Source organism: Pyrgilauda ruficollis, unplaced genomic scaffold (genome assembly GCF_017590135.1).
Source record: "Pyrgilauda ruficollis isolate IOZ18807 unplaced genomic scaffold, ASM1759013v1 scaffold5, whole genome shotgun sequence".
In the NCBI taxonomy this organism is placed as follows: domain Eukaryota; kingdom Metazoa; phylum Chordata; class Aves; order Passeriformes; family Passeridae; genus Pyrgilauda; species Pyrgilauda ruficollis.
In genome coordinates, this window is record NW_024526599.1 from 2653882 (window position 1) to 2679892 (window position 26011).

General features: G+C 39.5%; 1 protein-coding gene across 1 annotated transcript; it reads left to right on the forward strand.

Moving 5' to 3' along the window:
• Nucleotides 1-669: 669 nt before the first annotated feature.
• CENPC (centromere protein C) lies at nucleotides 670-25229 on the forward strand. The gene is made up of 19 exons (XM_041480080.1): nucleotides 670-684; nucleotides 1973-2019; nucleotides 3078-3139; nucleotides 3458-3555; nucleotides 4606-4696; nucleotides 4800-5010; nucleotides 5837-6040; nucleotides 6211-6584; nucleotides 7267-8107; nucleotides 8650-8682; nucleotides 9878-9945; nucleotides 11031-11099; nucleotides 12873-12977; nucleotides 13792-13890; nucleotides 16458-16556; nucleotides 16828-16982; nucleotides 17408-17498; nucleotides 18917-18986; nucleotides 25205-25229. The coding sequence occupies exons 1-19, from the start codon at nucleotides 670-672 to the stop codon at nucleotides 25227-25229; spliced, it is 2757 nt and encodes a 918-aa protein (XP_041336014.1).
• Nucleotides 25230-26011: the final 782 nt, after the last annotated feature.

Sequence of the window (26011 nt, forward strand, 5' to 3'; positions counted from 1 at the left end):
CAGCTCTGATCTGCTGCATACTGAGCCGCACCCTCTTCACAAAGTGATCTAAACTATTTTCGTGAAAAGAAAGTGCTAACCTCCCACGTTATGGCGTACTTCGGGCTTTTCCTTTAGTGGTCAGAAAGGATAGGGATAAGACTTGGTGTTCCGGTCACAAGTGTGTGATAAAAAGCATCACTTAAAACTGTACTTTTGGGCAGTGTTTTGCCGGCACTGTAAGGTACTGCGACCTCACGTTCTCAAGCAGTAGTTGTTTTTTGCTCGTTGTTGAGTTCTTCAGTAGAATTTTAAAGAAAAAATTGCAACGCCGCGTGGTGACAAGGGATGCTTTGTAGCGATTGGAAACCCGAAGATTTGAACTGGCGTTTCCCACGGGCGCAATAAAAGAACGGGAAGCATCCCGCGCCCGTCCCCTCAGAGAAAGGCGGACAGGAGAAGGGGGAGGGCGGACGGGCGCAGCAGCTCCTTTTGCGCAGGCGCAACAGCAGCGCGCGCCTAAAGGAGCTGCCCTGCCGGGCGCGCGGCTGCCGCCGACCAATGGGACGGGGCCGGGGGGGCGTGGCCGGGGCGCTGCCGCCCGCCGGCCGTGCGCGCGCGCCCGCCGGCAACGGCGCGCGAGATTCGAACGCGGCGCTGGGGGCGCGCTCGCGCCGGCCCCGGTCCGGGATGGCGCAGGCCTTGGTGAGAGAGCGCGGCAGCGGCCGGTCTCTGTGTCTCTGTATGTCTGCTCGTGTGTCTCTGTCTGCGTCTCTGTCTGTCTGTCTGTCTGGTTTGTTGTGGGCGGCGGCCGGGCCCGTCCGTAGCGCAGTGGCGCGGCCCTCGGCGCGCTCCTGAGGGGAGGGACGGGGCCGCTCTTGCGCTTCCCCATGAGGAGAGCGAGGCTGGCGTTCGGGTTCCGCGCTCACTCCGGGTCCGGGCGGGTGGCACAGACATTTGTGCTCGGAGGGCTGGTCTGTCGGGAGCCCCGTTCCCCTCTGCGCACCGCTGTCTGTGCCAGACCCCGTTGCCCTGAGGCTGCCTCTGGAGAGCCGACTTCCACGGGAGAGTGAGCACATCAAGAGCAGGACGCTTGTGCAGGCACGCCAGAATCGTGCTTAAGTTTTAAAATTCTTCATGTGTAGCGCGACACGAACACAATAATAAATGAACTGTTAAAGGCTCTTTTAGGTCCTTGACAGGAATTTTTAATTTCTTAGTGCGCAAGGTCACTTGCCAATGCATTACGCGTCGCTCTGCTGCGAAGGGAAGGGGGTTTAAGTTTTTGTTGGAGTGCCGGATTGACTGCGGAGTGTGCTTCCGTGTAGTTTCTGAAGTGGTGGCTTTTGGTCAGTCGTTTTCCCGTGTCATTGGTATCTTCCTTCTGCCGATGTTGAAAATTTGCAGTGAAGTCTATCCATGTAGAGTTTGATTGTTTTTGATACCGAAAGTAATATCCAAAGGGGAATCACGATGAAATGCAAAGTACTGTCATATGGCAAACTTCAGAACAACGTGCAGAATTCTCTTGTGTTAGGATTAGATACTCTCCGCATTGCTAAATATTCTAAGTTTACATGAATCAGGAAGAGGTTATAGTTGTTTTTCAGCTAAACATTTACATTTTTTTGAGATATTTTCCTGTCGCATTTGTGAAGAACTGCACTCTGCTTTGCTGTTGAATTTTTCTTGCCCTTCATTCCCGTTTTATACTCTACAACCATTGCTGGTTCCCAGGTCAGCAGCTTTATTTGATTCCACAGAGAATGTGCTACTGCTTGAATTATTACTGCTCTGGTTGTGGTAAATGACTCGGGTCCTGTCTGCTGTTTGAATGACTGGTTATACTTGGGTTTCAAGTGTATGAAGGGGCTGCACTAACTCCCCCTCTCCCACTACTTCAAGATGTCTCGAGAATCCTCTAGATCTGCTAACTTGTTTTTCTATCAAGTGTCATCATGCTTGGTAAAAATTGATTCTTATTTCTTCACAGAATCGTTTAAAAAAAGACTACAGAACAAGATTCTGCCATGGAGAAGGGTAATTTGCATTTAAACACCTATTCTTTGATTCTGGAAAACTTACCTTGATTTTTATCTTAGAGCTAAATGTCAAAACTACTTGATGTACCTTATTAAACTGATCATATGATGTTTCCCAAATGTCTTGTGTTTCTTAGTGGTAAAAGGAGCAATCTCTGTTGGGGGACGAGGCTCTGAGGTTTTCCTTGCTGAGGCAGCAGATTGTGGTGTGGCTGTACCTAAGGTACTCCTGACTGGGCTGCCTGAGTAGGGAAGCAGTAATCTGTGCAAACGTGTTGCCTTTCAAGGAGCAGAGAAAAAAATGAAGCCCAGGCAGAGTTCCAGCATATTTGGACCTTGGTGGTAAATGCTAGAGATGAGTTTGAGCATTTGCAGTGCTGTGATGTTCTTTACATGTGTGTTACGTGTCTGTGAAGTTTTTGTTGCTGAAATCCATTTCTGGAAATGCATTTCATGAGCTTACCAAATGTACACATTTAGCTGTTTTTAAAGGTATATCATGATCATTATGGGAGTAAAACTCCGTGGCTTTTCTAGTGTTGTTTTGGTTTTGATCAACATTGTCTGGCTGGTGAATCACTCACATCTTCCCATTTGTGCTGGTTTGAAATAATAATCCAACCAGCTGAGCTGGTCACTTGCTTATGGATAGGAAACCTCAGGCCTGGTTCTCCATCTGCTGAGACTGCATCACTGTGCAGGCAACATAGTTCCAGGTCTGATTTATAAAAAAATTACTTATTCAAGTGAGACTCGTCAGCCTAAAGCTCATTTACCTCAGGGCTGTTGCAGTAGTTGCATGTTTTCTTTAATGTAGAGAGAATTCTTCATTCTTATTATAATGTGTGGCAGTGAGGCTTTTTTCCTGGAATTCCTACTTAGACAAATTTCTTTGCAGATATCTATGCATGGAAATGATAGGTAAAAATATATTAAAGTTTGAACTAGAAGAAGTAATAACCTAAAATATTTAGAAGTAAAACTTTGCTGCTTCAATATTTGGGATAAGAGCATTTGGCATTTTTGATTGAAAATATTTTTCCCTCTTCTTTCTAGAAATAAGATTGATCTACAGCCAGGTCAAAACGTACTGAAACTCATACAGGATTGTTTTGAAAGTAAGCTCTTCTTTGGTGTTTTGCTTGATTTGCTGATAAAAGAAAAGATTTATTTTCTTCCTTGTGTTATATTTAGTGGTAAGTACATAGAAATAAAAAATAGGGATAAAATGGATAAAAATAGTATTTCTCAGGGTTTTTAAGAACAGCCACTTCTCAGCTTTTTAAGTGTCTTAGCTGTCTTATAATCTCTTTCTCAAGCATCTGATTCCTTTCTTATTTGGATTTACATGACCTTAGTGAGCCTTAGAACTTGTTAAAATAAATAAAACCTGGACAATTCCAAGATTCCCATATTTACTGTTTTTTTCTTCATAGGTTGCAGCAGTGATCTTACAATAAACTCTCCAAATTGCTCAAGCTTTCTTTTGAAAAATGAGAAGAGGACTTCAGTCCAGAGACAAAGGCTAAGTTCTGTCAGTGTCATAGTGTAGCACTGGATACAGGTTCATGTGGGTACAAGTTCAATTCTGTAGCATTTAGTTGTGTGTAAGCACCTGTAAAAGTATGTAGGCTACAATTTAATGGTCCATGATAGTTGTTGAAAATGTGTGGGTTTTTGTAGTTTGTTGTGCTCTAATAGTAAATATTCTATAAGTAGAATTATTTAATAGCTTTTTCCTTGGGTTTTTACTTAGAATGAAAGGTTCTTCAGCTTTTTGTCCAGGATAGTTAAATTTCTCATCATCTGCGGCTGAAGCACGCTGCCTTATTACTGGTGGTGGGTGTGGCTGTCTTGGACTCCAATGGAGCTGGTTGTGATCACTTTGCCAAATATATGGGCACAGTTCTTAGCTATCAGATGGGCAGTAAAATTTAAAGGGGATTCATGTAGAAAAGCAGCTGGATAACTCCTGGTAGTTATCTGTACAATAACTTCATATGTCTGTAACTTTGTTGATGAGTGGAAGCAAGGTGAAGGCCTTGTTAATGTGCTGCCTGAGAGGATGATGCCAATAATCTAGACTGTATATTTAGTTTTAATATTTTGATTTTACTTTTTTCTTTTAAGTAGATATTCTATTAATGGCAGGATTTAGAAGAGGCAACCTTATAACAGTATTTGTTTAATTTAGTCTGATGTTAGAATATAATCGCAAATCAATTCTTGCTTAACCTCAGCCTGTCCTAGTAAAGGGTAATTAAATAGTTTAAATTAATTCATTCTAATGACAATAATAAGTAGTTTACCTTGAGATTAGCCAGATGTCTGGTTAAAGCTGCATATAAATTTTTACTGTACGCACTGTTTTACCTGTTGTTTGAAATTTACAGTTACTTTTAGGGAGTTTTACACCATAGAAAGTTGAAGTGTTTAGGTGAAATGGAACTGATTTGAATGAGTATGAATTAAGGGAAGAACATAAGTTGTATTCATGTTCTATAGAAATGTATATTCCTGTTAAAATGCTGTTGCTTTATCAAGTATTTTACTTCATCTCATTATTTGTTACCAACTATGACAGCCCAAGGCAGGGTCAGCCAACTCTGTGAAAGGAGCCTGTAAGTCTGCAGAACCCTCACCTGCATCACTGCTAAAACCAGTCAGCAGCAGAGGTTGGTCACACTATTACTGAATTAAAGTTTTTAAAGTAACTATTTCTTGGGATTTTGTAAGATTTTAAGTAAAAGAATTAAACCTGTTCTATATATATGGCAGGACAGTCATGTGAATCATGTCTGAAGCCTGCAACACCTGATTACATAGCTACTTCTAAAAAGACAGAGTCTCCTGTGTCTAAAAGTGAAAAAAAAGATACTTTAAAAGACGTTGAAGCACCGTGCCAGCATCCAGCTGTGCCATTGGACCCTGAGAATGATCGTGGATCACCTTTTCCTGTGGAGGAAGCGAAAAGTTCTCCTGTAGTTAAGTAAGTAGAGCTGAGCAGGTGTGCCCCCCACCTCAGGGTAAATAGAGTTTGGATTGTGAACTCATAAAAAATAATTGAAAGCTTTTTGGGAAGTACTATATCTGGGTTTAGAAAGGGCAGAATTATATTTTATTTAATATTCTGGTGATAAGTCCAGTACCAAGTGAAGGAAGCCTGTCAAAATAAACATAAACTCTTTTTTTTCCAGGAAAGTGCACCAAAGTATCAGCTTCTCAGATTGTCTAGACTTTTTCAGTGAATCCTATTGACAGCATTGACTTCAAAAGTTAACAAAAATTTGTTAAACCAGAAATGAGCAGTCATTGTTCCTCTCGCTCTGCCTTATTCAAAGTAAAATAACTTCAGTTGTGATTATTATCTCCTTGTTGGAAGACTTGAAGCTGAACTGCAGCACTGGCCAGTGTCCTGGCTTTCCTAGTGGACTGAATCTCTGGGGTAGGTCATGAAGATGGACTGACACTGGTCCCATTGACTCCCTTTGATGGAAGGAGATTGGAAAGACAGTGCACTACAGTCTAGGAAACCTCACAATTTCTCAAGCACATCCTCCTAAAATTAGGAATTTGTCTTGCTGAGCAGCCTTTACTTTGAACAAGAGTCACATGCTGACTCCATGTTGCCTGTGGGCACTTGCTTCTTTACTGGAAAGCACTACTGCTAACCTGTGTTGCAGCAAGTTTCCAGAGGGAAGCTCATTCATAGGAAGTGAGATGCTGTCAGCAGGAGCATCTGCTCATCCTCACAATACTTTATTGTGCACTCAGGATTTATAGTAGCATATTTGAATGCTGTTTCTCATTCATAGATTTCATTTTGATAACTGGAGTACGCCAGCTACAGCAAAGAGCCATGGAGAAGTGGAAAATTTGGAAGGAGCTCAGCCTGGGAGAGATGAGCCAGTTGTTCCTGTGCAAGGAACAGAACGTGTTACTGCATCATCTGCCCGGACAGAGAAGGCTTTCTCTGCAGCTGTCTTAGCAGCTGTAGCAAGAGGAACACTTGTACAGAGGTTTGTATGGAGGCTGAATGTGGAACATATGATGGATGAACTTTATAATAATTCTTTTGAGGAACATTCTGAACTGTGTCTAGGTGTGTGGAGTTACCACTAAATTTGGAAGACTGAAAGTCAATTTCCCCCCCACCCTGATATGAATGTTTTTTCCCTCCATTCTTTAGATATTCAACCTCCATTTCACCACCATCACCTCGTCCTGTGAAATACCAAGAAATAGAAGATGAATGTGAATTTTTAATTGATGAGTCAGGTGATGCATCTTCTACTTCTTGGATTTCAATACCCACTAAGAAAAAAAAACCAAAAAATGATGGCTCTGCAGCTCCCGTTTCTAAACCTCACCCCTCTGAAAAGGAAAAGACACAGAATAAGAAAGTCAAGAACAGAAAAGTACAGGTAAAAGCACTTAATAAACAGGAACGGGATCATCTGGAAGTTGGAGCTTTTGACTTCAAAGAAACGCCAGTGTCAGATCCGATCTCTAACAGGAAAGAAAGTGTCCTTGCATCTCAAAGCCAAAAGAGTACTTGTGTGGGTAAGTTATTTAACATCTCTTCAGACTTTTCCTTACAGGTCACATTACTGGATTATTTTCTGGTGTTTTATAAGAAAATTATAATAAAGTAGATGAAAGACATCAATAGATTCCTTATTTGGTGTTTCAGTTGCGCAGTTAGATTTGGGTGAGACAGAAAGGCAGTGAGACAGTGTCTTCACTTTTTTCACCACATTCTTTGCCTTTCCTGTTAGAACATTAACAATTAAATTAGCAGTGTTGCCTTTTTATATGAAGAGTACCTACTTTGTATAGAAAGTAGGTACCCAACAAGCTTTTGTTCCTCTCGACATAGAAAAGCAGTTATTTGGACAGAAAGGGGATTGAGTTTTAGGAATTATTTGTGAAGGGTTTTGTAGCACAAAACACTGAAAACTGGAAAGCAGACTGAATGTAACGTTTCTGCCCCCTTTTTTTTATTAGGAAATACTGGAAGTACACCAAAAAGTTTTTTGTAGACTATAGCTTAATGAAAGCCTTCTTTAGCCAGTGGTGATAAAACTGGTTTTGTGATACCCTTTTTTTTTTTTTTTTTTTTTTTTTTTTTATTTCTTCCCCATTTTGATTCTTTGGGGTTTTTTTTGTGCATTCATATGTCAACATATATCTTCAGGTTTAATGGGAAAAGGTATTAATATCCAAATATTTTGTGTATTGACAGGAAAGACTAAAAAGGATGCTCTTAGACAAGACTCTCCAAACCAGAAAAAGAACACATCCCGGAAACCAGAAGCTGAAGAACCAATGTTGTCATGGGCTGGATTGGAAACGGAACCATCTGATGAAGAGCAGTGTGAAACAAGGATGCCAAGTGAGGATTTGCCTATGCCCTCATCTGGGCATCAGAAAGAACAGACTGTGTCACTGAAGAAGTCTCTCAGGTCTTCCAAGAATCTGCAGTTGGCTTCTGAAGCTTCTCAACATTTAGTTAAGAAGAAACAAACTGCTAATCAGAAACTTCCAAAAGTCAAAGTAGCTAAGAGCGGGACAGTAACTCCAAGGAAAAAGCTTAAAATATCTGTCCAGAAAAGTCGTAATAAAAAGCCCCAGTTACGAAGAGAGGAGAGTTCTGACAGTGAATCTAGTGAAGAAGAGCTTGAAAGAGAGCCTTTAGAACGGAATGAAGCATGCACCACATCTTTGCATCAGAAGGAGACTCCTGTGATTCAGAAGTTGACTAAGGCTGAAAAGCCTAGAAATGTGTTACACACACCAGAGTCACCTAGTGGTGCCAATAACAGAACTCCTCTGAAAGCACTCCAGCATCCTGTGGAGAGTGTGAAGGATCGTGGAAAGAAAAGGTCTGCCAAGTCTTTAGGGAAGATAACCAAAAAGATTCCATGCAGAACCAATAAAGCTCTTCGCTCAAGCTCTGAAAGCCCTGAGTCTCAAACAGATTCTGACAGCTCTTCTGTACAGGACATGGCAAGGAAAAAACAGATGTTACCAGATGTGAAAATAAAAAGTAACAAAAGAAAACATAACAGGCAGCATGGATCACAGTAAGTCTTTTGTGTGATTCTTTACAAATGTGGTGTATAACTTGGTAGATAGTTAAATACATCTTGTCAACTTTTAAGCGGTGATGGCCCAGTTCAAGTATGTGGTAGTTTGAGGCTGGTTGAATAGTTAATAGAGAAACCAAGCAGTTTAATCAGCATTCTGTTCTCAAAGCTGGGTGTCATACTTAGTGTCTCCTACATGAGGAAACTTGTTCTAGTTAAAGTCTTCTGGTGAGACTTGCAGAGCAGATCTAGTTTAACACAACCCCACCACCCATGGAATAACTTCAGTGTCCTTTTTGAAAATAAATTTAGAAAATACAGCATTTAATTCTTTAGCTATATTTTTTTTTGTCAATCTAAAGACTAAGTTCAAGTGGTCTAAAACCTGGTTTATAATCATTGGTCTTTGTATTGATTTTTAATTTTTTTTAATGTCTTTTTTATAGTTTTCTTCAGGACATAAAATTATTGACCTACAGGTTCCTTTCATTAAGTTTACTTAACACCAAATATAATAAGAATATTGTTTTCTTTTCTAGGGATTCCTTTGAGAAGGTTGAGAGTTGCAAAAGGTAATTTCCTGAGTTGTCTGAAAAACGTTACTTTAATCCTACTTCTGCCCCATGGAGTCCCCCTGAGACTGGGGTGCAGCTGCTGTGTTCTGTGCCCTACTGGTGAAACACTGAGTAGAACAGGATTGTGATTCCTGCTTGAGGGCTTTAAATACTGTGCTAATACAGTTAATAAAGTAATACAATTTTTTTCCTGTCATGAATAGGGGGTCGTAATAAGCTTCTTGCCTTTGGGGATTTTTTCCTTTGAGGCTTGCTTCCACATTAGTGTGTAATTTTTGTACAGAAAGATCAGTGCTCCTAGAACTAATGACAGCTGCGCTAATAAAATTGATGTGAAGTAGGGTATAGAACTCTATCTACAATCCAAACTCTTTGTGCATGTGCATAGGCGTGTATCTTCCCCTTTCATGAGAAGGAAACTTAATAATGAAGCAAACAGGAGTGGTAGTCTGTCAGTTTATTAAATTCTTACGCAGTCATTGTACTGAAAATGCTGGGGTCTTTATTTCTAAGGGGAACCTACTGCAGACTGACTTGGACAAATTTGCAGTATAGATAATTTAAATGCACCTTTTGGAGTTGGGGTGGGTAGCAGCTGAACTTCACTGGCACAGTAAAAGCAGTGAAGCACAGCCTCAAATGGGGGAAGAAGGAAGGTCAAGGGTACTGATTCTAAGTCTGTAGGAGAAGTTATGTTACAAATGGCTTGATTGGTAGAGAATCTCTGTTGGAGTTATATGTGTAAATTGTTGCCATTTATGGGGGAGGTTTCATGACAGACTCCATATTATTTTACTGTCCTTTCCGTAGAGTATGCAAAACAACTCTTTAAAGCACTTTTATAATTATGGTATATGGAAAATTGTCAGGTAATGCTACAGAGGTGGGGAGAAGGTCTGTTCTGGAATGGAGAAAAAAGAAAAAGTTGAGGAAACCTCTTTAGAGAGGAGGTGTGAACACTAATTGTCTGCCTGATGAGCAAGTAGGGGAGTAGTTCATGTACTTTTGACCTGTGATTTCTAGGGAGTAGTCATTTGCTTCAGTGTCTAATTGGTATAGATTTGTTTAAAAGCAAAATAGAACCCAGCCCACATGATCTAAAAAAACTTAAATTCATGGAGTGCTGTATTCTTGGTAGTGCTGTAATGTTCCTTTGACGTGTTGAAGCAGGTGTATTTTTATTCCTTTGCAGTGGGCCTGTTCTAGAAGATAGACTTACTTCCAGCACTAAGTCTCCTGAGCTGGACAATATATCTTCAGGTAATGTTTGAACTTTGTAATTCCTTGCATTTTATGTATAAGCTTCTTATAAACTTTGACTGACAGTTCAGTAATTTCTGTTGTATTCAGCTTGTCCAGAAGAAGAAATGCAGATTTTATTGTCTGTGGTTACATTTCTGTCCAAGTGTGTGGTACAGCATGCCAGCTTTATGTGGTTAGCTTTGGGAGAACACAGCCTTCCATGTTTTGGCATCATGCGTACCAGGATAAAGTTATTCTTTCTAAAATACTTGGAACAAAATTTTCAGGCTCAGTTTGTACCAGTTTGATGTGTTGCCATGTGATGGTCCTGTATGCAGTCACTTCAGGTAAACCTGAGCCAAATTACAGCACTGATGGAGTCATGGCCTGTTCCCCAAAGAATACTTTGGTTTGGTGATTCTTGGGGGGTGGAGTTGTTTGTTTTGTTTGTTTTTTTTTTTTTTTTTGGGGGGTTTTTTGTTTGCTTTGTTGTGTTAGAGGTTTTTTTGTTTGCTGTTTGGTTTGGTTTTGTGTTTGGGGGCTTTTGTGTGGGGAGGGTTATTACTATTTGTTTGGTTCCAGTTTTAAATTTCACTGCACAAGTTTCACATGTTATCGTCATGAACATGAGCCCTGGAGATACAAAGTCTTTTCATTAGTGCTTCAGAGCCACATGTGAATGTTATTAGTCCATGCAATGCTTTTTTCAGATACCCAGTTTTGTGTGTGTTCTGGCAAAAAATTTGTTGTGAAGTTAGGTTTCAGTGATATAAATCTGAATGACCTTGCACTTTGATCAATAATATTACGTGTCTAGTTTATAATTTGTCAATGTTCACTTTATCAAGAGGGATAGGTCTGAGGAGTATTTACTTGAATGTATAGTTTTCAAGTAATTTTTAAGTTTACTCTGTTTAAAACTAATTACAGATACTGTTTATGTGCACTGGATTTCATATATGTTTATAGCAAAAGGTATTGGTGGAAGCACTGTCCTTGGGACTTCTGTTTGTGTTACTTTTGGTTGCTTCTAGTCGGCATATTGAATAAAAGTCAGGAATAATAAATGCCTTTGGTGATGGGGTTTTTTAATGTGTTTTCAGATAATTCTGAAGACTTGAATTGCAAAGTAAGATATCTGTTGTCAGATGAAATACCAAAGCATAAAATAGGTAAGAGTATTTTAAAATGTCATAAGTTAAGTGTCTAAATGCAAATGCATTTTCAACTGGATGTAAATGTTGCTGAAGGAGACACAGACAAACACCTAGAAATGGGTTCATCTCTTCATAAGTATTTACAGATAGGGTTTGTTATTTCTTCAGGCCTTCAGCCCTTCTCTTAATTTGAAAGTTATTTTTTAAAACTTCTAGTGTTTCTTTTTTTGTTGCTCCATTCAACAATTATTTCTTTAACTGCCACACTTCCATTTTTCATGGTATTGTTAAGGAAACTTCCAGATCTGCCCATCCAGGAGCCACTCTGGCAGTCACGCTCCCACCACCACAGACATAAAGTCCTGGGACTGAAACCCCTTTACAGTGGGTGGCTCCAGTGCCCTGACAGGTGCCCCATTTGACTCTCTAAGCAGCCAGACAAGGTTTCCTTGCTGGCTTGACTCTGAGTTTCTCATAGCAGTGTCTCAGACCTCTGGTTCCTTTAAGTAATTTTATGGTGTAGAAACAGAATAACAGCTTAAACTGGAACAAAGGACTATCTGGGCTTTTGTACCCTCTGTGTGCTCAACAGTCCAGGGTCCTGCTGGTCCTTCCAGCTGAGTCCTCAGCTCCTGCTGTGTCCCTGAGTGTCCAGTCACTGGGCTGGGCCACAGGTCCCTGTGCCCATTGTGGTTCAAAGCGTCAGCATCAGCTCATGACCTCTTGCCTGAGGCTCCCATGCAGAGGAGGTTCACTCTCTGGCTGGCACTGCAGCTCCACACCCAGCTATGTGCACTGAATGTATTCCTAAAAACTGAGTCAGGACAAACTCTTACTGTACAGTGAGAACAGTAAGAGTTTGAATTGGTTTTATGCAGTAAAATTGAGGGTGCAAATAACCTGCTTTCTGTGGTGGTCTGAGTCTGGATAGGATGGAACAATGGGCATGCAGTCAGTTGTAGTCCCACTCTCATCTGTTTTACATTGTTGGTGTTTTTTATTGGCTTCATTCTTACTTTATGCACAACACTTTAGTTGTCTACTTTCAAAAATTATTTCAGCAACTGTTTTGTATTTACCATTTTTAACATTTAAATATTCTTGATTAATTTGCTTTGAGATCTTAAAGTGCTTTTACTCTTCTTACAAACACTAAAATACGATACTGTATTCATATATGGCAGCTTACACAACTTGAGACTGTGAACAGTCTTCAGTATTTATCTGAAGATAAATATCTGAGAAATCTTGGAAATGTGTGGAGTTTCTTTTCACAAAAGTGTTGCTCTTCTGGACCCTGGAAACAGGACTTCTGAATCTGGAAGAGAATGATGTACTTAGGCAGTCTCTGTTACCCTCCCGTTCCCATAACTGAGGCAGTGCCTTTTCATAGTTGCTGATGAAATCCCTCCAGATTCAGGCAGGATTCTTAGTCTTTGTTGAGAACTTTATCTTCACAGATGCAGCATGTTTGCTGTCCTTGAGCTCCTAATGTCTGTGTATCAGTGGTTCACGAAGATATATAGAATGAAATCTAATATTAACTCAGGGTAGTGATTGTTTAAGAAAAAGGAGGGTGAAATACTGATTTATGCAAAAGAAGGCATTTGGTGATAACTTGAATTCTATTTTCTTGTCGTGATAGCAATGTGATAAAAATATCAGCTGGGAAGGGCTGACTCACTTGTGGTACAGAACAAGAAAGAATACTTAATATTTTAAGAATACTTAATATTTTTTGTCTCTGAATTTTTCTTTCATACTTAATGACTTCATCCTTCAAATCAGTTATGCCTTCCAACACACCTAATGTTCGTCGGACAAAAAGGATACGGATGAGACCTCTGGAATACTGGAGAGGCGAGCGCATAAACTATGCTATGGACCCTTCAGGTATTGGTTCCAAAATACCAATATTTGCTTCCTTCTGATAAAGCACAAAAGAAAAATCTGAGTGATCTTGTGCTGTGCAAGCCTTGAGATGCTTACTGTTGGGTAACTTTTTAAAAAAGATTATTTGTGGTCTCCACTTACTTAGTCATCTCTCCATGTAGTTTTCTGCTCTTCTGACACTCCTGTGTCAGCTGAAAATAATGTCAGCAGAGCATGTTAAGTACTTTTACCTTCACTGTTGAGGGAAGAACAGAACAGTTTCTCTGTATTAGTAGGTTTTTTATGTCAGAGATTGCATACGATACTGGAAAAAGAAACAATCTACTGGATCAGTCATTGGAGCATTTCTTTTTGTGTGAGGATTGTTTTTGAGAGCAGTTACTATAACATTTTATAGTCTCAGTGTTAAATACCCTAAGTGAGAAAATAGATCTTGTTCTCAGGATTTTTTTTACTGATAATTCAGCCTAGTTTAGTCCTTTCCTAATTAATTAGTTCACTCAAAAATAGTAATTTTTGTGTTCATAAAAGTGATATTTTGTCTTAAAAAATTATTTGCACGTCATGGCTTTCTGAAATGTTCTTTGACTGAAATTTGATCAACTCATTTTCAAAATGTCTCAAGTTGCATTGCACTTCCAAAGTACTTAATGTTGAAAAGTTTTTTTGTTTGTTCTGGCTTTCTAAAGTGATCTGAAAAGTTCAGCATCAAGGAAGTCGATTCTCAATTGAAAGGCTGGTTAGCTGTGCAAGTTTGCATTCTTTTAGATTTACTAGGAGTTAGTGGACTTTGTTTAACTTCCTTTTGTTTCAGGAGGGCTTGTGATGAGTGGACTAGTGCATCCAGAAACAGAATCTCCCAGGAAGAGTAAAAGGAGAAAGGATTCTCCCAAGCAGAAAAGAGATCAAACAAGTAGGAACAAAGACTTTTTTCCTTTGGATACTTTAAAAAGTCTCTTTAATCAAATGCTCTACTGCTCTAAGATTTTTCTCCTGTAAACAATCAATTCTCTCTCTGGGTGAGAATAATTTTATACCATAATTTATTAATATGATCTGATGAGAAAAAACCTGCTCCTACTGGATCTATTGCAATGCTGTACATTGTTGCAGTAAAATTGTTCACTTTTCAGCCTAAGAAAGGAAGAAATGCTAGACATACCCAGAAGTGCTGTCGTGCCTTTAAAGCAGGGTTTGAAGAGACTAAACTGTATTCATTTTGTGTTCGGATCATGATGCTAGGCTGCACAGTTAAGGTATAAAAACTTGTAGCCATTTTACTGATGCCAGTCATACATCTAAAAATGCAGCAGAGAGTGTTAGTAGGGCTTCAAGCTGTTGTAGTTTAAATACAAAATCACAACATGGTAGGTGAAGAGAGAGCTTTAAGAACAGTGCATAAAATGGTTAAAAGTGGGCAATAAATCTATGTTTAAGCAAACTGAGACTCTTTGGCCAGTATATAATAAATATATAAGTAGTGGTCAAAAAGAGAGTCAAAGTCCTAAAACCAAATTATTTTTGCTGTGCTCTCAGGGAAGATGTTGTAATGCTAAAGAGCCTTTCTTTATGGGGACTGTCTAGAGCTTTTGTTTGAAACTGAAACATTTCTCAGTGAAGTTACAGAACTATTAAAACATGTGCTAACAAACATGGAAAATGCTGTATGGTTCTAGTAGTAAACTAATCAGGACTGACATAATCATCAGAGAAATAAGGAAGAAAACAATCACTGTTGGTACCAATTTCTGATTTTTTATGTGTTTCATTTAAGTTTTATTCCTTACCTCAAAAAGAAAGTAGTAGGACTAGAGAAGATTTAGGGAAAGCCTAGAAGGACGTCTGTAGTGAATTCTCCTCAGCCCTGAAGAAAGTACTATGGAGGCCTGTAAGGAAGAGGTCTAAAAACAACTCTGAAATCATGAGTGACATGGAGAAGGGAAATAGAAGTAAATGGTCTTGTTGGGGTTTTCTTCTTGATTTTTAAACACAAGAACTAGAAGGTATGGAAGGAAGACAATGAGAGCTGAGTTATTCAGCAAAATAAGGTGGCCATTCTCACTGTGTACTTCCTGCCCAGAATATTGTGTATAAAAATATGTAGTTTCAAGGCAAGGACCAGATACATTAACAGGAGCGTTAATAGCGCTAAATAAAGTGGGGGCTCCAGGTTAGAGGTGGAAAGTATTCCATTGAATATATTATATTGAGTATATTATTATGGCATTTTGAGGAATGGAGGGAGTACCTGCTTTGGGCCACTGATAGGAGACGGGACCCTGGTATAGATCAGTATTTGATCCAAGTACAGTTTATATTGTAATATAAATTACTTGCAGCCCATGAGAACCTGAGCTGGTAGTGACTGTTCATACTGTATCTTAAAAGAACTATTGGTTGCTTCAAGTGCCTTTGAACTGTCTTCAGAAGTGATTGATTTCCTCTGTGACAGACATTCATCCTCAGAGATAGTCTTTCACTCACATCCTTGAGTCTTAGTGATGTATGTAAGGCCTGTCAGCCAAGTAAAATTTCTAGCACAAATTCTTAAATGTTATTGATACAATAAAAATTCTGTTTTTATAGCTATAGAGTTGTACCTGTTGTTACTTCTTTTTATAGAGAGATGGTTATGTTGGAACAAAGCTGTTCAAACACAGTAACTGTCTTCCTCCCTCTGATTGTCTTACTGTAAGAGTATTTAAGCTGCCATGAGTGCCTACAGAGTGCTATAGCTTGCCTTTAGCATGCTGCTCCTGTCTGTGTTTAAAGAAATTTCCTGTGCACTGTAGAGCTAAAATTGTCTGCTTAAGAGAATTTTGCAAGAGAGCTTTGGGATATTTATTCTGCCGTGAACATTCTAAAGCATCTCTTTTCTGTTTGAAAAGCATAGTGTTGTCATCAATTCTTAGGATATTTCTTTCTCTGGAAAAGTCCTTTTTATTATAGCAATAGTTCTGAGATTTACAGCTTAGAGTGAGATTCCTGTAATGTTATTTCTTGAGAAAAGGAAAATTGGACATGTGCTTATCTTTGAACGCTTTCTCTCTTAAGTCCCCTGATGGCTATCAACAATAGGTTGAGCAAAACCACCTGTTCTTCACACTTCATCATGTATTTCATATTCTCTCAGCATCTGTTGGTAGAAAAACACTTCTCTCAAAACACAGAGTTTAGTTTTGAATAAATACTGTTTTTAATTGCATAGGATAAATAGTTGGCATTTCCCCAGGAAATTCCTTAGGATTTAGAGAGTGTTCATCTATAACACACAGAAATTATTTCAATGAAAAAGACATTTTCAAAGAATTATTATGGATGGTTTTCTTTATTTGAAGGAAGAGTATTCAGTCTATTTAGTCACTTATTAAAGGAAATTCAAGTATTTAATGCATGACATCAAAATTGTGGAAAAGTTGTGGTTAAATTATTAACTTTTTGAAATCTATATTGATTACTTTTTTGGTCTTTCTTCCTCAGATAGAGAAGAGATACCTGTAAATTTGCACCACAGCCTAGCTGATGCATCTAAGCCAACCATTGTACTGGACCCAGTAACAAATAATGAAGTGCATCGAGGTGAGTTGGATGGATGTGACCAACGGACTTCCTGAATTATGTAGACTTAGGATAAAAAAAAAAAGTTCATGCCACATTGGGCATTAAAAAATATTCATTTCTCTTCTGGAGAAAGTTCTGAGGGAGACATAAGAAGTGTCCTAATTTTTCAGCTGAATGTTGAGTCTAGCTTTTGGAGGTGTTGCACTGAAGCAATATGTATTGCACTGAGCTTGTAACAAGACTAATTACGTGGTAGCATTAATGTTAATCTCCTGGATATTTTTTGTAGATTGTGTAAACACTGCAGACACTCACGCTTACTTCTTCAAAGATGAAGCAATGGAAATACAAAAAAGTTTGAATACATCTCTTTTTGCGACTGGTAGATTGATTCTGAAGCCATATAAAGAAAAGGGGCATCAATTTGTCAACATGGATACAATAGTAAGTGTGCTTTTAAACAAAATTATGAAATGGACTTTGTAAACAGAAGATCTGTTGGGGTGGTTGGAAATAACATATGAAGTTGAGAGGTCCTCCCTGCCCCCCAAAACAAATGAACATTAATGAATTGTTTGCTGAAGGTTCTTTGCATGCACATTGCCCTGCTTGGCTTTGTATTAAATCCCTATGTCCATGTGCTCCTACTTTGTGAATCTTGCAGCAACATAGAAATATCAGAAAAATAAAACTGGATGGACCCCTTCCCCCTTTTGAGTTGTGCATCTTATTTTTCATCAGTATGGGGAAAAGAGATTGCAGCTCTGCTGGCTGATTTGGGTTCTTATCTTTGTTACGTGTGTGCAAGTGTTTTCTTGGTTATCTTCCCTAAATGGTGCTAACCTTAGAACCCTTTGGCTTCCATTAAGGCTTTCCATATTATCCATGGCAAAGTTATTGTGACATTGCATAACACATCGTATTGCCTGACTACAGGGGACTGCTTCTACGTTCCAGCAGGTGAGTGTGTGTGTGTCTGAAACCCATTTGTTGGGAGGTGCAGGAGACTAAATCAGCATGCTAGGAATCAAAACCAAACAGAATGATTGAATAGAGAATGGGACAGTACAGGGTGAGGAAGAATGGAATGGGACACAACACTGGATATGGGTTGATGATCTAATGGTTGAATGCAGGGATACACATACCTCTTGTTTATGTTAGCTGGCCTCAAAGTTTTGATGACACTACCAAGTTCTAAGAGTAAATTTCTCTTGGTATTCTTGTTCTGTCACTAATGTTGAGGAAACATCACAGACAGCCTAATGCTACTAGTAATTAATATAATTGTTTCTGTCACCATAAGCTTGCTGCTTTTCTCCTATGTAAAATTGTGAAAATCCATTTGGATCAGTTCACCATATTTTGTGCTTTGTACTTGTATATAGAAGGTTCAGATTATCTTGTTGAATAGGTTGTAACTTCATATGTTTTCTTGAGAATTTAAAGTCCTGATTTTGTATATTCTGATATAAAAGTGGCATGAATTCCATATGGGAGGCTGTTCATCAGTGGGTTAAGACACTGGTCTGGAGATTTCATAGTAGTGTTAAGGCAGGCTGTTCATGAAGCTGTAGAGAGCTTTTGTACAGCTTTCTTGTGAAGAGGCTTATCTTCAGAAAATGAAGAATTAGCCCATTTTTTCCCTGTTAACTTTTCAGCACAGTGTCCTGACCAATCATTGCTCAGTTAATGCTTGGTGCTTTGAAGTTGTTTTTTGGTGTTACAGTCTTAAAAGTCTAGTGGGTCTGCAGTGACAATTCTGTCATTTGCTTTTTGGGAGAGCAGATTATATAAAATGCTGAAAGTTTTGTGTGATCATAAGGATCTACTCTTCATTCTTCCCTGCTTTCTGATGGCCAGTCTCAGTATGGCTGGAGGGGCAATGCAGTGTAGCAGGTGATCCCTGTAATTCATCGTGTGGCTGTATATGAATGTGAGGATGTTTTTCATTCCCAGTGTTCAGGGCCTATTAGATAATTCTATTTTGTCATCATGTTAGTGTGCAAATCTCAAGTGTAGATCTGCAGATAAGTTTCCATGTGCAGTTTTTATTGATAGTTTCTGTAGGAATAAATTAAAGTAAATTCAGTCACCTTAAAGTTTTATTATGGGTTTTGAGAGTTGAGATCTCATGCCTGTTACATTCTTCTCAGTAAAAATTTTCTAAGCATAGATGAAAGTAAATCACATTAGGTGTATGCCTTGTCATCTCTTTGAAATGCACTGACCTGTCTGCAAGAGTAGTATCCTAGATTAAGAGCTAATATTCCTTCTGTTAAAATGTATAAAATGGACTATACTTGGTTGAAGACAGGAGAGGACTTCAAAAATTGCCAGTGGATCCTAAGGAAAACTTACTCTGTTTTTCTTTGTAGGAAATGGATATAACATACGTAATCTTCTGAATGAAGAAAGTGTTCTTCTCTTCACACAACTCAAAGACAGGTGAAGAACTTTCTGCAAAGAAGTTTGCTTAAACGCTTGTCAAATTTTCGTATGTTCTGAAGTCTTTTTTACGTACAAAAACGTTTGAGTGGACCTGCCCTAACAAATGAATACAGAGCAGCTGAAATCAAGATAAGAAGAGTTGAGGGAAAAACCCAGAAGAATGTTGGTAGTTTGCTGACAAACTGAAATGACATACTGAAGGGCCTTGCTCTCTGCATCACTTGCTGTTCTTGTGCCATCCAGTGACAGAAAGATATAAGTATGAAATGTGAGGGTGTATTTGTTGTTCCAAATTGTATCAATATGCTTAATCTCCCTAAAGAAGCTTAGCACTTGAAAAAACGTTGGCATCCTCAGCTAACATCTGATAGATAGTCTTAACGACTGCCTAGTACAACCTGCTTAGAATAATCTCTGTTTAAATGACAAACCTGTTTGCATTCCAGTAATTGTTGTCTAGGAGATGGGCTGCTGCAAGGCTGCTGTGCTGGGGTCCAGCTGCCTCCTCATATGTTAACGACAGGCAACCCTTCCTTGTCTGGCAGCTGGATGATTAGTGCCTCCAATCTGAATAGGAAAATAGGAGCTCTTAAGTAGGAGCTTATCAGTTGTGTCTTTTGTGTGGAAGCTATGGCCTGATTAGCTCTGAACATTGTTGATAGCTTTATTTTGTGTAACAGTGATAGGTCATTGCCAAATGCATTACTTTAATATCTCCTTTTGATTTGCTTGCTGTGTTCCTGGATAATAATGAGGACCTTTGGGAAAGCTGTAATTATACTGTATACTCTAGAAGCCAAGTCTAGACAGCAGATGGTATACATAGCATTTGTCTCCCAAGCTCTTCGAGGTTCCTTCTGGCTGAAGATAAGGATAAACTACAGCTATTCTCATGCTGCTTTCTCTCTCTGGTCATTGCTATCCTTGAAGAGAAGGAGATAAGGAAAATTGAATTGGAATCGTAACTCTTAAGGACTTGAGGATTGAGCACTAACCTTGTAACGAGTCTTGGCCATGATCTTTATGCTAAATCTAGAGTATACATTAAAGTAGGAAAGAGGAATTGCCTTTCAGCTGTCAGCTAATTTCCTGTGTCTGTGAAAGGTCTTGGACACCAAGATTGCCATGCCTCTGTGTAAGATCCTTTGGATTGGAGAATTTGAGCTAATACTTTCTGTCATTCTCTTTCAAGCAGTAGTTCCTGTGGTTAGTGCATATATAGACTGACGATGGAAATACTTGGTAGAAGTTGTGTGCTGTCTTTTCATTCATGGCTAAGTCACATGTAACTCTGAGAAGATGAAACAGGAACATGCCTATTGCTATTTAGTTCTGTCTTGCAACAAACTGTTTGCTATCAGAGTTCAGACTACACAGAAAGTCCTTTTTTTTTTCCAGCCTCAACTTTTGTAAGCAGTTTAAGAGTTAAAAAATAAAAAGTCATTTATATCACTAGATATACATTAGATGTTGGCAGCTCTTCTAGATTTTGGGCTTGGGTTGGTCTCTTCAAGGTCAGCAAGATTCAAATAATGTCCTTCCTGTGCTGGAGCCATACCAGCTACCAGATGGGCACACATGCTGTCTCACTGCTTGAGGGGCTCCCACCCACTAAAACGTTTAGTTTTTCAGTCTTTCAGCTCCTCAGGCCTACAGAGATCTGGAACTTTGCCACTTGGAAAAAGTACAGGGCTAGGATTAAACCTAAGACTCTGCATCTAACCCAAGCAGGTCTCTCAGTGGTCAGGCCATGGATGTGATGGTCTCTGATCCCAGCAGCAAATTGGTTCCAGTTAAAAATGAGAACAAGAAAACTTTTCAGTTGTGTTAATAGCCAGGGAGTTCTGAACAAAAATGCCCTGCAGATTCTTTTCTGTGTTACCTGTCTGCAGATCGGGTAGCAGAAGGATGGATACTTAAAGGGTTAGTGTAGATAACTTAATGTGCATGGACTACAGGGCTCGTGGTCCTAAAGGAGAGTGTGGGTGGATGCTGTGGCAGAGCTCAGGAGGCTATTGCTTGCCAGGGATGTGTTTTCATTTGGTGGGCTGGGATGAGAAGTGATGACAATGTCATCATATCAGGCACAGATATGTCTTTGTCCCCTGCAACTTGGCAGTGAGACTGTGAGGGGGTTTTCTTCTGAGTCAAGAGAAAGAAGTTCTTCAGGATGCTTTCTAAAGCAGATTTAATTTGTGCAGACCTTTTCCTGGAAAGTGCAGATGTTCAAATGCAGATTTCAGGTCAGCATGCCTGTTTGTGTTTTCCTAATTCTGTAGCTGGGAGTTTCAAGGAGAACAGGGCAGATTTGGTAAAGTATGTAACTTTTTAGGCTGGATGGCTTTGTTGCTCTCTGGCTGGTTGGTTTCTCGAGAGAAATGTCCTGTGTAGTTTGCAGAGGTTTGTGGATTGCTTTTTAAAAGAAGCAATATAAGAAGGTTTGTTAAGGGATGTTTTCTGGAATATTGCTCTGGTTTAGCAACAGTTCTATTATTTGTCAGTAGATGGGGCTTCAAGCACAGTTCTTAGTCCTTTGCTGGCCTCTGTGCTCATTAGGGTCTGGTTTTTGAAAGGCAGGAAGAACAGTGTGTTACAGGTGGAGATAAATTTAGTTGAATTCTCTTGCAAGGAGATGTACATCAGCTGCCATTCACAGTAGGACTTAACTACTGAAGGTTGCTACTTGTTGCAGCTACTTGCACAAAATTGTTCTTTAAAACATTAGTACACAGCAGGACCTGGGTTGTTCACTGTTGGTCTGGATTGCATTTCAAATTTTTTTCTTCAACTTGGCACTTGTTAGAAATTTGCTGCTGTGTCATTAGCCTAAATATAGTGTGAGGAGGTGCAGGAGAATCTTCTGAGTGCCAGGACTCCTATGGCTGCTGAGTTCTGCGGTGTGTCAATCAATAATCAGTTGCTAGTCAGAAGCAGCAGCTGATGTTTCACCTCTGCCTGGTCTTGTTTTGGTTCCTGCTTCCTACATTTTTGTGTACAGCAGGCCAAACAGGATAGTGCAAAGAAATAAGCCTTTTTTGAAATGTGAGAAGTTAGTGTTCTGCCTGCATACCTGGGATTCTTCTTGCCAGCCTGTTTTCTGCTCTGCTGAGTTATCTCACTTCCACTAGCTACTGTGGTTTAGCCAGGTGTTTGTGGAGCTAGGCTGAAGTTGGTTAACCAGTGTTACCTGTTGTGGAGTGAAGTTGGGATCTTTGTCTTGAAAGAGACAAAATGTGGGATACACTTACTGTTTCTGGAGGGTACATACTGATATCCTAGTGGCTATCCCTGTTTTTCAGTATTTTAATTCATTGCTTTCTATCAGCAGTAATTGAGAGAGCTGGAAACAAAAGCCAAGTCACATATTTCAGCTTTATGTTAATAGGTTCATGTGTTCTATAGCAGGTACTATGGTAACATCCAGGGGCTTCTTTTAAGAGGCTTAACTGAGAAGTCATGTCATAATAAAAAGCCACAGCTTTGAAGGCTGTGGCTCCCTTCAAAAAAATTACTGGTTAGTAGGCTCTTTTGCAAATCCATCTTTTTGTAGTTTCATTTGGTTAGAAAGCTGTTCTGTTTTACTAAACAAAGCTTTTTGAAGCTTAAATTAGCAGAAGAGTGATTGCAGAACAGTCAGATGTGTATGCACATCCATATTTGTACAGCTCTGTAAACCTCAAACAGGAGATTGTGAGCTGAGTAATTACAGACAAAATAAACAGGACCAATAAAACAAACTGTTGAGGCACATGTACAGCTTCTTCTGCTTTGCAAGTGCACAACTAAATTGGTTATCTGCAGATGATTTTAAATTAACATTTGGGGAATGCAATAAACCTAAAGAGCTATTTCCTCATTTCATAACAGTTGAAAAGGCATTTCAGCATGAAGGAATATTTCCTGTATTTCTACTGCTGTATAGACTCTGCATGATGTCTTTTGTAATACAGAATTTACTTTAAATGGTGATTGATTGCAGGTGATACATCTAACTGAAGAGCATGGGCCATGCCTCTTTTAATGGTATTGACAGCTGTTGTAACTGAATCTCTTAGTTCTTCCAAGCCGGTACATTTCCTTGGCGGAATTCTGTCACTTCACAGATGTTCACAAATACAGTCAGAAGAGATCTCAAAGGCAAACTTTTCAGGTTGCATGGATGAGCTTCAGTTAGGATTTGACAACCAAAGTGAGTCCTACGGTCCAGTTCTAAGATGAAAACATGGTTGATTATCAGTCAGAACAGTGGGCTGTAGATTATTAGAAACAAATCTGTTGAAAGTTTTGTCTGCAGAGCTGCTCTGTGTTTTTAAGCCCACTCATAAAGCTCCTGTTCTGATCTGCTTCATTTGAGCTTCTTTGTCCAAGTAAAGGTACAACACAAAGGGTTGTAAAACCACAGGTACTTTGTACTCCTGCAGTCCTGTTTGGAGCACAAGAGCTGTAAGAAACAAAGTGTTTACTTCGTCAGCTTGACTGTTGAGATGCAAGTCTAAAAGTGTTCACAGAAATAATTATTGATGTCTAGAATAAGATTTTTTTATTTCTCTTTTCAGCTTGATAGGTAAGGACTTTCAAATTTGAAAATTGAAGAATTCCAGTACTGTTGACAAATATTTAGGAAGTTTATTAAATGGATATGATAACTGTTAACACACATTATTCCATTTAGCTTATTAAAGTTTTTTCACTGTGATGGTGTTTAAAGATGCCTTTTCCTGTGTTTTCAGTAACAGTATCTGAAATGAGAATTGATCAAGATGGCAGATGCATGGTAACGCTGTGAGGGTGTCTTCTGGAGTCCATGTGCTGTAAAGAGGGAGGGGAAGGGAGTGATGAGAGGTGTGAATGTAATGAAGAACTCTTGTGTTAGTGCTCAGAGGTGTTACAGACTGACTGGTCTAGGTTATGCAAAGCATTTTCAATGAAGCTCAATAACTTTGAAAAGATTGATATGGGAAAGGTTTTCTGGTGTTGGTGCCACAAAGACACAGCTGTCTCTGCTGGTAACCCACACTCCTGGTTTGGGATTCTAGTAGTGATCTGATCACCTGCATTTACGAGCATTATGTCATCTTATCTAGAACTACAGGGTTCAGCTAATGAGCATGATGTATAATCCACCTAAAAAGAGGCCTGAATTTAATGAATTTTACCTTTTCTTTATGTTAGCAACACTTTTGTGTTGTAGTACAGTGGGGGTAATTACAAGAATTGAAAGTTAATTACAAAAAAGTTTTTTTCAAACACTATCTGGACTTGAAATTTTATTGCTGACAAAGAGGGGGCTCCCCTAGGATGCAGTAGCCTATTCACTGAAGAAACTGAGCACTTCTCCTACATTTCAGTTAGTGCCAAGTGAGCTCCGAGGCTAATTAATCAAAACAAATTCACAATTAAGCCCAGGAAGGAAGACTAATTAAGTAGACAGTTAAGAAAAGTGCTGAAGAAGGGAGCAACCTTAAGGGGAAAGTATGAGACTCCCTGTACTGGCCCATGAAGGACAATTAAGTGATAATTGCAGAGGCCTTTTTGCATCTAGCAAATGCTGTCTGCCTTTTATTATGGCTGATTTTCTTAGTAGAAGCAGACATTTGCCTGATGAGCAGCTAAGCTCTACTATGCACTTTTAAGGTAATTCACAGGTAAAGCAGAGAGGTTGCTATAAATTAGAACTTGGCTCCCAGACTTGAACAGTATTTTAGATAATGAAGAAGCCCCACTGTGTTTTAAAGACAAACATTATGTTTGCTTTATTTCCCTCTTCATTTTGTGGCATACCAAGTCCATGTTAGCATCCTGTTTAACCTTTGAGACAAATTACATTGAGTGAACTATCAGAATTTAGAATAGCTTAATTTTGTTCAGTTGCTTACCCCACTGAAGCTCACAGAATCATTACCTTATCATGAAATGATTTCTGCTGCTTATGACCTTGTATTGGGTTTGTATGACCAGGTTTTGATAGTGGCGGGGGCTGGTTACTGGGATGCCTTCTGTGGGAAGCCAGTCACAGCTTCTCTGTGTCTGACAGAGCCAATGCCAGACAGCTCCAGTGCCAATCTGCCACTGGCCAAGGCTGAGCCTACCAGAGTTGCTGGTAACTACTCCGTGGTAACATTTAAGAATGAAAAAATGTTACTGTGCAGAAGTAATTATTGCCAGAGAAGAGAGGAGTGAGGATATGTGAGAGAAGCAGCGCTGTCCCCACGCAGGTCAGTGCAGAAGGAGCTGGGATGAGATCCAGGCACTGGAGCTGAGATTCCCCTGCAGCCTGTGACAGTAATTGGTGAGTGATCTCTCCCTGTCCTCATCTCAACCCAGGAGCCTTTCCTTGTATTTCCTCTCGCCTGTCCAGCTGAGCAAGGAGAGTGATAGAGCTCTGTTGGTGGGCACCTGGCATCCAGCCAGGGTCAGCCCACAGTCCTGCACTTGTGCTGCATGATACATTTGTGGGTTTTGCTGGAAAAAAAAGATGAGGAACCTACAACACTGGTATTGTTTTAACTGAAAATATTTTAAATTTTCTTCTGAAGAACTTTTTAAGTTATCAAAACTAATCTCTGATAAGATGCTGAGGCTTTTAGACGAGGTGCAAGCCCCAGATTTCCTGCATCCCTCCTTGCTCATTTCCATTGAACTGTGATGCTAATGAAGTACAAAACCTCTCTTAATTTATTTGACTTAGCATAAGTGTTCCTTGTTTTCTCCCCCCTCATATCTGGAACTTGAATTATTGCAGAAATTACAGTGGAGAGGTCTCCTCAAGTATTTATTGAAATGTTGATAATAATTTCCTTTTTTTGATGAAATTCCATGTGAACACTATACCACCGTGATGTACTGTGTATTTATATGCAAGTTGGCAGTTGTCTTCTTGAAGTATCTGCCCGAAGTTCACTTTTGTCTCTTTTTTTTTTTCTTCCTTCCCTTGGAACAGGCTGCAGGATGAGGCATTCACCTGCTGCTGTTTCAGCTCAGCTGTTCCATCACGTTTCAGACTGCTCCTTCATTTTCTGTCT